This window comes from Podarcis pityusensis (genome assembly GCF_964106645.2).
Source record: "Podarcis pityusensis genome assembly, chromosome: 3".
NCBI lineage: Eukaryota > Metazoa > Chordata > Lepidosauria > Squamata > Lacertidae > Podarcis > Podarcis pityusensis.
In genome coordinates, this window is record NC_138026.1 from 97,661,809 (window position 1) to 97,673,479 (window position 11,671).

Sequence of the window (11,671 nt, forward strand, 5' to 3'; positions counted from 1 at the left end):
GGGGGGGAAATCAAGGAAAAAAATATGATTTCCCCCCCGCAGCTCTGGGAGCAGCGGACAGGCTGCACGCAGCCTGTGCGCTACTCCAAGACCTTCTCCCTGCTTTTGCGGGAGGTGGCGGAATTCCCCCACCTCCCGCAAAAGCCCACAGGAGCCGTGCACAACGCCTATGGGCTTTTCGACCAGGAGGGAAAAGGGACTGAAATGGCCAGTCAGTCCCTTCTCCCTCCTCGGGGAAAAGCCCCCAAGAGCGGCACGCTCTTCAAAGGGTGCGCGGCTCCTGCAGGCTTTTCTACGAGGTGGGGGATTCCCCCACCTCCTAGAAAAGCCAGCAGAAGCCGCGGAGCCCCTTTAAAGAGCGCACGGCTTTTGCTTGCTTTTGCGGGAGGTGGGGAAATTCCCCCATCTCCCGCAAAAGCCCACAGGAGGGAGAAGGGACAGACTCGGCCAGTCAGTCCCTTCTCCCTCCTCGGGGAAAAGCCTCGTCCCTCCTCGTCGCGCGCCTTCCTGCTGCCCCCCATCCTCTGGGGCTGGCGATGGAGGAGGCGCTGCTTTCCCCCACTGCCAGCCTCAAAGAGCAGACTCTCCTGGCTTCAGCGGAAGCAACGCAAAGCCTCCGGAGCACAGGCTTCGGAGGCTTCGCGTTGCTATCGCTGAAGCCAAGGAGCCTGCATTCGCCCCATAAGACGCACACACATTTCCCCTTCATTTTTGGAGGGGGAAAAGTGCGTCTTATAGGGCAAAAAATACGGTATTTTAGATTGTTCTGCTTCCCTTGGGAAAGAAGCCGTAGCTCAGTGGTAGAGCACATGATGTGAATGAATAAAATCTCAGATTTCATCCCGGAAATGTTCAGACAAAAAGTAGGAAATTATATGACAGACCTCTCTACCTGAGGCTCTAGGGAGCTACTGCCCGTCAGAGAAGACGGTTTCCTACCTTCCTATCCTTATTATTCCTTTTGTCAACTCTGTTTTGCATCCTGTTAATCTTACATAATCACTTTCACCGTCTGGTGTTCAGATGGTTATGGATCACATCTCTCTCCAATTCTCCATTCATCATTCTGGTATTTGTTGTAGATAGGCTATTAAATAGTTTCCCTGACTCTTAAGATGTTTTCAGAAAGTGGTGCTGTGCTTATGCTTTGGGCATTGTTTTCTCTCTCTCTCTCTCTCTCTCTCTCTCTCTCTCTCTCTGTGTGTGTGTGTGTGTGTGTATGTGTACTGTATTTGTCATTTTGGGAAAACGTCATGGCCACCAGGAGTTCACAGTTATGTTGGGTAGGTAACACACCCAAGGTAGGACTGAGGACCTCACTAATTTAATTAGAACTGTGCTAATTACACAATGGTAACTTGAAAGAGAAAAGTGCATTGCTATCCATTTCCTTAACAATCCACTAGGACTCTCTTTCAAACATCAGATAGATGATGAAGAACGTGTGTGTGTGTGTGTGTGTGTGTGTGGAGGTGTGTGTGTGGAGGTGTGTGCACACCTGCACAGGAGGATCCCTAGACTTAGCCTGCGAGCAAATGACCAACTGAGGCAGCAGAAACAAGATTAGCCATCAATTGCCAATCTAGTCACTAAAACAGGAACAGAACTTACTTGTTCTATTTTGCAGTATAAAAAGACATAACAGTTTGTGCCATACCTATGTTAGAACCAAAGATGCTTTAAAAGAAAAAGGTTTACCTCTTGGACATCTTCTGGATTTTTTCGAGAAACAATCTGAAAAACAAAAGCAAAGGCCCTGTCAGTGCTTGAATTTGTTAATGAGAGACACAGAGAGAGCACACAAAAGTGCCCAATGATCTAATATTGATTTTTAAAAACCCTTTCTTTATTTGGGGCTACACTTGATTAGGATTATACTCATCCATCCCAGTCTTGATATCCACACATTCCAGCATCATATCTGTGGAGGGGTTTACACATGTAGAAACCAATTCATGTGAGTCCCATAGAGTGCAGCTGACACCTATGCAGATTGAATTCAATGCACTTCAAACCATATGAGAACATCATGATCCAATGCAAGGCAGAGCAAGAGCACCCAATCCTATTACTCTCAGTGTGTGTTGTCTTTGCAAACTGTCTTCAAAATAACATGCCATTTACAACACCACATTCAGCGTATTTTTGTACCGTAGGCAAAAATGAAGAAGTGCAAGGGAACAGAAAGGCAAGTCATTAAACAATGGAATTCAACCGAACGATAAGAAAAGAAACCTCTTTTTCGTCTTCATCCTCCTTCTTTCCCTCTTCATCAGTAATTTCCAACTTTCCCCCACACCAATCTACCAATAAGCCCCTGTGTGTCTTAACACAGAAGCTCCCTGTACTGTACCATATTCTAGGGAATATTCTAAGGTGCATCGTCAGTTCACAAGACAAGCAGGCCAAGATCTCAGCATTGCCCAGTACGAACTGAAAGTACACCCTAGAAAGCATCCCAAAGTCTCCTGCTGAATTACTAAAGTCGGGAATGTTTCTGACTGGTCTTTCCCACTTGATGGGAGAACAACCATAATAAAGCTTGCAGGTAAAAGGAGGGATGCACTGTAGGTGAAACAAACCAACAAGTCTGAATGCATCCACTGGGACCTACGTACTTTTTTTTCTTTTCTTTTTTAAAATTTTATTTATATTTTTCAGTGTTGCATTTTTTTCAAAGATGGAGGGCTCCGTCTCGCTGCTCTAGCTTGGGGACGGCTGCGCGCAAACCTCTGCAGGGCAGCGGGGTGCCTTCACCCCGCTGTCCTGCAGAAGCTAGCAAGGCTGTTCCCAAGCCAGAACAGCGAGACGGAGGGCTCCGTCTCGCTGCTCTAGCTTGGGGACGGCTGCGCGCAAACCTCTGCAGGGCAGCGGGGTGCCTTCACCCCGCTGTCCTGCAGAAGCTAGCAAGGGTGTTCCCAAGCCAGAACAGCGAGACGGAGCGCTCCGCAGTGCTCCGTCTTCCTGTTCTGGCTTTGGGCTTAGCGGCGCAGCCTGCATTCGCTCTATAGGACGCACACACATTTCCCCTTAGTTTTTGGAGGGGGAAATGTGCGTCCTATAGAACGAAAAATACGGTATATACCTGATCTTCTTGTTGTCTTATTTTACTTGTTAGACCTGCCAACTCTGCATATTCTGTCATTTTAAATTGCCAATCCTCCTTACAGTCATACCTTGGAAGTCAAACGGAATCTGTTCCGGAAGGCTGTTTGACTTTCAAAACGTTCGGAAACCAAAATGCAGCTTCTGATTGGCTGCAGGAAGCTCCTGCAGCCAATCAGAAGCTGCGGAAGCCCCGTCGGACATTTGAATTCCAAAGAACCTTCACAAACCAGAACACTCACTTCCGGGTTTGCGGCGTTCGCCAAAATGTTCAACTCACAAAGAGTTTGGCATCCAAGCTACTACTGTATTTCGGACCTCACTCAACCGCCATTTCTGGGCTTACAAACCTACTGATGTTTTTTGTTCTGCATGCAGGACAAGCAGCAGCAGCAGCTGGAATCTTAGGCAGCTACTGGGGTTCCAGTGCTCACTGCCAATACCAGGTCTGAGACCCCCATGCAGGCAGTTTGACCTTAGAGCCACAAGCTCTTTAATTAGATGCCCCAATCCTTAGAAGGCCGCAAACAGGCTGCAGGGCTCAATGATACAAAGGCTAGCCCAATATTATGAGGGGAGGGGGCCTTTTTTTAATTCACTTTCTCCACATCAGAGATAATTTTATGAACTTCTAGCATGTTGCCTCTTAAGCAGAGGTTGGATAGCCATCTGTTATAGATGCTTTAGCTGAGATTCCTGCATTGCAGGGGGTTGGACTAGATGACCCTTGGGTCCCTTCCAACTCTAAGATTCTATTATTCACCTTTTCTTAAAGCTAAAAAGTCCCAAGGTATTCATTTCTTCGTTTGGGCATTTATATTCCACCTTTTTGTGCCAAATCAAGGTGGCATGCAGAATCTTTAAAGATATAATGGCATATAGAGATGGATGCTAAAATGCACAACAACATACTCCAGTAAAATACTACAACACACACCAGGAAGAGCAGATAAAAATGCATCAGCCCACAGGCTCTAATTAAAAAATGCCTGGTGAAAGGAAGTAGTCTTAAGAGCCCATTTAAAAGCAGGCCAAAAAAAAAACCACAGCCAAACCCTCAGTATGCTCAGTATGGATCTATACAAATCCTCTTCAGGTGTTACTAAAGAGAGGTGTTACTAAAGAAAAAGCGAGGGCTTTTTCCACTCCAATTCTCACCTCCCTCCAATTGTGGAGGTTATCCCTATGAAATGGGGAGCCTTCTGCATTCTTAAAGGCTGATTTTCCAGCATTTTAAAACACAGAAACCTCCACAAGAACATTAAGATCCATGCTTCAGAAGGTCAGCTTCCACAAGTTGGGAAGGCAAGAAAGGTGCTGAGCAGTATCGATTCATATGCTGTCAGTGGGCTCCTGTTGTTGTCTTGTTGGGCTGTGCATATAATAAAGGGGAGCCACACTGGGGTGAAGGTGTCATCTTTTGTTTGTCCCCTACTGTTTCCCATATAGTTTGGTACCAGTGGTCCATGTTTACTCCTCACAGGTCCCTCTCCAGTGTTTAGCTATGATGCTACCTCTGTGATAGCTCAGTCAGTAAAGCATGAGACTCTTAAACTCAGGATCATGGGTTCAAGCCCCACGCTGGGCAACATATTTCTGCACTGCAGGATGATCAGTGTGGCCACTTCTTCCAACTCTACAATTCTGTGATTCCTGGCTGCTGAGAGAAGGTGGCTTATGAGTTATTTGTGTTATTGTCTTGTAAAATATTCAGTAGGGCCAGTTCTGGAGTACCTTTTTTTGTTATTTTGCATATTTCTTGGAAGACTGGATGATCTGTTAGAAAGAACTCTATGAACTGATAGCAGTGACGCTGTATGTACTTTTGAAACCCAACAAAATCTTTAATAGAAACAATTTAAAAGAAAAGAAAGATGCGGAGCTAGTACTGTACATTCATCAACCCCACTGCCCCACACTCCCAGCTGATAACTTTTGCCAATTTAGCAAGAACTGAAAGGGGCCATAGACAAACCCAATTCTGCAGGCAGCTTGTATGTGATGGATCAGGGCAATAACCTTTGTACCCTTAAGGCAGCTCCAATCAACTCTTAATGAAAGCGTTCGGTGGTACTTGCAGCGAGTGGTCAGTGGTCATTAAAATGTTCCAATACCACTCAGAGTAGCATAGATAGTTGCCTTATACAGAGTCAGACCATCCATCCATCTGGATCAGTAATGCCTACACTGATTGGTAGCACATCTTCAGGGCTTCAGATAGGGATCTCTCCAAACCGAACCTGGAGATGCCGGGGATTTTTTTGAATGCAAAGTATATAGCACTGAACCACAACCCTTCTCTGCATCCACTCAACCAACCGAGTACCCCACGGCAAGAAAGCAGCAAACTTAAAAAGTTTAATTCAACAAAGGCTCTGATCGACTTTAGAACTCAAACTGCTAAAGGTCTCCCAATCTGCTTTCATGCTGGGCTGCCTGTCCTATGGCTGCACAGCCCTTTGGTGACATCACAGCAACTCAACCAATGGCAGTCCGCAATTCCCAAGACTAAGCAATCCTACCATCACAGGAAGGCTGATTCAGATTATCACTCATTTCACAATACAGCCTGAGAAGACTGAGAACATTCTAAGGAAGCTTACCGTCAAAGTTTTAACTCCAATTCCAGCATGTTGACATGTAAGCTCAGTTCATGCCAGCAGCTTCAAGCGCCACCAGCGCTAAACTCTGTACTGCTGGCTGGCTCTATTCTGTGACAAAAAGGGGAAGACCTTGCGTAGATGCTTGTTGTTAACATTACTTTAACAAGCACTAATCCCCTGGTATTTGAAGCTTCGGATGCATTTGCTTTGATTACTCGGGAACCAAATAAAACCAAGGGAGCATGATGCAATGAGCAGGGGGAGGAAAGGAATCCCAGCCTCTTTTGGAGACTGTTATTGTGGGCGTGAGCAGGTGCGCTGGGTCTTTTCTTTAACCTTGCTTGGGCGAGTGCATTTAAAATCCAATTCTCTTAAAGAGCAAGGGCCTGCAGGTATTAATATATTGATTTAAGAGCATTTATCTGTAACTGTGGAACAGTTCTGGCTTTCACTGTTTAAATTTCACATGCCTTGCACAATCTTTATGCCCCTCTTCCTCTTTGTCTCTCTCACACACATATACCCCACTTCACCTCAGGCTTACAATGAAGTAACTGAATTGTCTTGGAAATTTAACAGCCGGGTTTTCTTATCTACCATCCTCCTGGACAAGCCTGCTTTCTTATCTCTTGAGAGAAAGGCACTGTGGAATTTACCACCAGGAATGGACAACAAAGGGCCCATCATCTGCACCCTCCATTTAAAGTACTACCATACCACTTTTAACGGTTATGGCTTTCCCCCAAGGGATCCTGGGAACTGTATTATTATTATTACTATTACTATTTACATGTGTTGCCTCAGGAAGATTTTCAGTATCACATGGCAGGGCAGAGTTTCAAGCAAATATGTGCTCTCGTGGGCCCACATTCCCAGCATGTTTGCACTCCTATCTCAGCAACATCGATGCTGGCTTGGTCCCGTCCACAGAATGGAAGACAACAGGTACCCCAAAGGCGTGCTCTATGTGGAGCTGGCTTCTGGCACCAGGTTCACTGGCAGACCAACTCTGTGTTACGAAGGTGTTTGCAAACATGACAGGAAAGAACATCACCCCTGCCAGGTCCCAGGACAGGTTCCAACAATGAAAACACTGTAGTTGGTTAAGAGTGATGGGAATTGTTAGGATACCCCGATTCCCCACACAGAGCTACCGTTTCCAGAGTTTTGTGAGGGGAATAAGCAGTGCTATTTTTCTAGAAAAAGAGGTGCCAGAACTCACTATGAATGCTTCCCTTGTTCTCTTATAATGGCAAAGGCAGCCACCTGAGATGTGCCGGAACTGAGTTCCAGCTGAAAGTTCCAGCTGAAAATAAAAGCCCTGGGAATAAAGGTTTCCTAACGATTCTCAGCACCCTTAACTAACTACAGTTCCTAGGATTGGGATGGAGGGGAGATATGACTGTTTAAAGTGGTATTATACGGCTTTAAATGTAGGATTTGGGTGTGGCCCCAGAGACTTGTGGTACATTAAAGGCTAACCAACTTCTTGGGACAAACACAATCATGGGCTGAAGCCCACATCCTCAGGTGCACAAAGCGAAATCTTAGTTGGCAAGTACAGTGGTACTTCAGGTTAAGTACTTAATTCGTTCTGGAGGTCCGTTCTTAACCTGAAGCACCACTTTAGCTAATGGGGCCTCCTGCTGCTGCCGTGCCGCCAGAGCACAATTTCTGTTCTCATCCTGAAGCAAAGTTCTTAACCTGGGGTACTATTTCTGGGTTAGCAGAGTCTGTAACCCGAGGTACCACTGAATACAGAGAAAAATTACAAGGTAGGAGTCAAATGGGCACCAAGATGCAAAAAGTAGAGGCAGTTATAACTAGAGTTTAAATATTTGTTAAACCAGTGCACCTTTGATAGTAGCAGGTTGAGGAATGTTGGGAGGAGCAGAGCAGATAAAAGAAAGTACTTCTTCATACAACACTCAGTTAAACTATGGCACTTGTTCCTACAGAAGGCAGTGATGGCTACCAACTTGGATGGCTTTAAAAGAGTAGAGAAAGTCAATGGAGGACAAGGCTATCAATGAATAGCTAGCCATGATAGCTATCTCAGCTGTCAATACCAATTGCGGGGAGCTGAAAGTGAGCAGACTGCTGTTGTCTTCAAGTTCTGCTTGCAGGCTTCCCATGAGAATTTGGCTGGCCTCTGTGAGAACAGGATGCTGAACTAGATGAGCTATTGGCTCAGCAGGCTCTTCTTATGTTAATAAAATACAAAAAAATAAATAAAAGCAGCAATAGTAATGCTATGTAAAATCATTATGAATAATAATAATAATAATTTATTATTTATACCTTGCCCATCTGGCTGGGTTTCCCCAGCCACTCTGGGCGGCTTCCAACCGAATATCAAAAACAATACAGCATCAGACATTAAAAACTTCCCTAAACAGGGTCACCTTCATTTGCCTTTTAAAAGTAAAATAGTTGTTTATTTCCTTGACATCTGATGGGAGGGCGTTCCACAGGGCAGGCGCCACTACCGAGAAGGCCCTCTGCCTGGTTCCCTGTAACCTCACTTCTTGCGGCGAGGGACCCACCAGAAGGCCCTCAGCGCTGGACCTCAGTGTCCGGGCTGGATGATGGGGGTGGAGATGCTCCTTCAGGTATACAGGACTGAGGCAGTTTAGGGCTTTAAAGGTCAGCACCAACACTTTGAATTGTGCTCGGAAACGTACTTAATGCAGGCATGCCATGGAAGCCTGCGGATCACAGGTTGTCCACAGACCACAGTTTGGGACACACACACACACACCTGTTTTAATAACTACTGAAAGGAAAAGAAAGCAACATCTAATCCAGGCTGTACCAGGTTTATTTGACTGCAGTATCTCCGTCATCATGATTGAAAACTCACATTTTTTTCCAAGGACAGATAGGGAATCAGGTGGATACAATTTTAAAAATAAAAAATAAAATAAAAAAATGAGTATTTTATGGAAACCATTTGGAGGTTGTTTTTTGTTAAAAGATATATAAACCTTGCAACATAAATATATTAAATTAACACCAGTATAGCCTGCATAAAATGCTACTTCCTCCCAGCAGTGAGAATGTGGGCTGGATTACAGGAGAAGAGAGATGAGGGTCCAAGACTCTTAGCAGATGAAGCTTTCTCCCAAGTAATGTCTGAATGAGCCCTCGTCTCTTACCAGAGACGTAACGGAGCACGGAATTTCAAAAGAGGCTATTCTCTGATAGGTGCCAATCTATTATTTCTTGATTACTTATTTGTTGCTTTTATATCCCATGTTTTTTCTCCAAGGAGCTCAAATTCCTGACATAGTTCTCCCCCTTGTCATTTAATCCCAACAACCCTGTGAGGGAGGTGTGGCAGAGAGCCAGTGACTGGCTCAAGGTTACCCATTGAACTTCATAGCCAAGTAAGGATTTGAAACCTCATCTTCCAGGTCCTAGTCAGACATTTTAACCATTATGCCACACTGGGTCTCAAATAAATGTTTTTAGGGCAATGTTAAAATATGGGTGGGAAGATCAAGACATGGGAAATATGACTAATTTTTTGGCTTTCATTTGAGTTAGGCTGTCATCTGTGCAAAAAAAAAAAAAAAACAGCTCTTCCTTCATTTTCAGTAGCACAGATGAGAGGGCATGGTCTCTTTGAATTGTACTCAAGGACCAGGTCTAGGAAAAAAATGGGTGCTACTACACCATCAAAACCTGGCTCTGCCCTTTGAGCTGGAAGCCCAGATCAAACCATAACCTCCTGTTGCCCGTTGGACAACCAGGCCCATGCATAAATCAGGCACAACCACAAACTGCTTCTCATCTCTACACCTATAGTGATGGCTGTCCCTTCTGACCTAGCCTTACATAATGCAGATTTTGGCTCTCTCCCCAAACACATCTCCACTGGGGGAAGCTCACAGCCCTGACCCAATGTGCAAGAAGCCAGTCCCTCCGTGTTCGGTGGTGTTTATCCCAGGTTAAGCAGACAGAGGATTGCAGTGTTATTCCTACATCCCAATGCCCACTCCTCTGAAGATGCTGCCCTCCCCTCCAGATAAAACCCACCTGCATGGAAATGAGGGAAGAGAAGGATCTGAGATGGAAGGGAGATGCTATGATCCCTCCTACCCCCCAAACTGGGTACTTTTGGAGTGGGGTCCGAGTGAAAATGCGACTGTCTCCATCCTATAGAGCAGGGGTCAGCAACCTTTCTCAGCCATGGGCCGGTCCACCATTCCTCAGACCATGTGGTGGGCCGGACTATTTTTTTTGGGGGGGGGGGATGAACGAATTCCTATGCCCCACAAATAACCCAGAGATACATTTTAAATAAAAGCACACATTCTACTCATGTAAAAACACACTGATTCCCAGACCCTCCGCGGGCCGGATTGAGAAGCCCACGGCCCTTAGGTTGCCTACCCCAGCTATAGAGCGAGGAAAAATGAATAGAGATGTCGGGGAAGAAAGAGAATCAATGCTCTCTCTGCCGCCCACTCACTCCTCTCAGCAGATGGGGGGGGGGGAGAGAGAGATATGGGCATCTGCTTGCAGAGAGGACGAGCAAAGGCATCCACGTAAGAGGCCATGGCGCTGTGGCAAAAGCACATGCCCGCCGAGCGTTGCCAAAAGAGGCCCTGGGTTCCAATCCTGCCTTCTCCGGCTTCGGGAGATGCCGGAGAGCCGCTGCCCGCGAGCCGCACCGACGACCTGCCTACTTGCAGGCAGGCAGGCTCCCAGGATCTCCCTGCCTGTGGCGGAGATCAGAAGGGGAAGGATCCCGTTCGTCACTATACCGACCCCCCCAACCCTGATCGAAGATTGCACGGAAGACGGCCTTCCCATTTCTCTTTCTCTTTCCCTTTCCCTTTTCTTCCCAAGGCTCACTCACCCGCGCGGTGACCTTATACAGGGTGTATCCCCGAGGATGGCGCTTGGGCTCGGTGACCGTGTAGAACCGGGCCACGTCCCCGCCTCGTCCCTGCGGGGAGATCATCCTTGCTTGCAGCGGGCCGGCAGGAGGTGCGGAGGCCGTGGCTTCCTCGGCGCCAGCCCAGCGCCGCCAGGCTGCTGCAATGATCCACTCCCGGGTCAGGCCCGAGCCGGCGGCGGAAGCGATGGGAGAGAGGGAGCGGCGGCGGCAGCCGCTAAAGCAGCGCCTCTCCTCTCCTCCGCGTGGATCCGGCGCGCGATGCAGGCGAGGGCGGCCCCCGCGACGCAGCTCGCCGGCCTGCCTCTCTTTCCTCCCCCACCCGTCCTGTCCGATCCTTCCCGCGGGGGTCTGGATGGAGCCTCCCCACCCACCCACGCCTTGGAAGGAGAAGCGCCGGCACAGTCAGGCCGGCTGGGTTGTCCCCCGGAGTGTCCAGGGGCGCATGAAATGACTGTGCGCGCGCGACCCTTTTCAGGATCGAGAGAGAAAAAGGTTCCTCTGCTCAGAGTTTAATTTGAGAGAAAGTAGCACGAAGACTCCGGGTTGTTGTCCTTTCCCACCACCTCTTCCGCTTTTGGGGGCGCTCTTTCCGCAAGCCTAAACATGTTTATTCGGAAGTAAGTCCTTCTTGCTCCCAAATAAAACGGTGCGTAAATGTGCAGTCTTAATCCTGACTCATGATTTCTAATAATGATGCGTTTTATGCAGCATTTTCTCATGTTCCTGGCATGTTGCATACACACTGTCTTGATGTAGGCCTATGCACAACAACCCTGCAAGGAAGATCTGTTTAATTATTCCCAGAGGGGGGGATTAAGAGACTAAGGCCACTTAGTAAATCCAGGACAGATGTCTAGCCAGTAGGCCACATCAGTTCTCTGTATTTATTCAGTGGTTGCGAGTGAAATAGACTGCACCTGCTCTGGAAATTTAAATCTATTTTTATTTCCTACGTGCCAGGGTTTAATCTTGCAATTGAAAAAACGATGCCAAGACTGAATTAAGCCCTGTATTTATGCATGGGTGTAGCCAGGGGTGGGGCAGGCAGAGGCAG

General features: G+C 47.0%; 1 protein-coding gene across 1 annotated transcript in view; it reads right to left on the reverse strand.

Annotated features, from left to right (window-relative positions):
- RPS6KC1 (ribosomal protein S6 kinase C1) overlaps positions 1-11,233 on the reverse strand; it is a 97,406-nt gene extending 86,173 nt beyond the window's left edge. Inside the window, exons 1-2 of the mRNA XM_081000499.1 lie at positions 10,576-11,233; positions 1,699-1,734 (exon numbers count right to left, since the gene is read on the reverse strand). Of these exons, the coding sequence (XP_080856625.1) occupies positions 1,699-1,734; positions 10,576-10,680 (141 nt within the window). The 5' untranslated portion in view covers positions 10,681-11,233. The remainder of the gene's footprint in view (positions 1-1,698; positions 1,735-10,575) is intronic.
- Between the last annotated feature and the right edge of the window lie 438 nt (positions 11,234-11,671).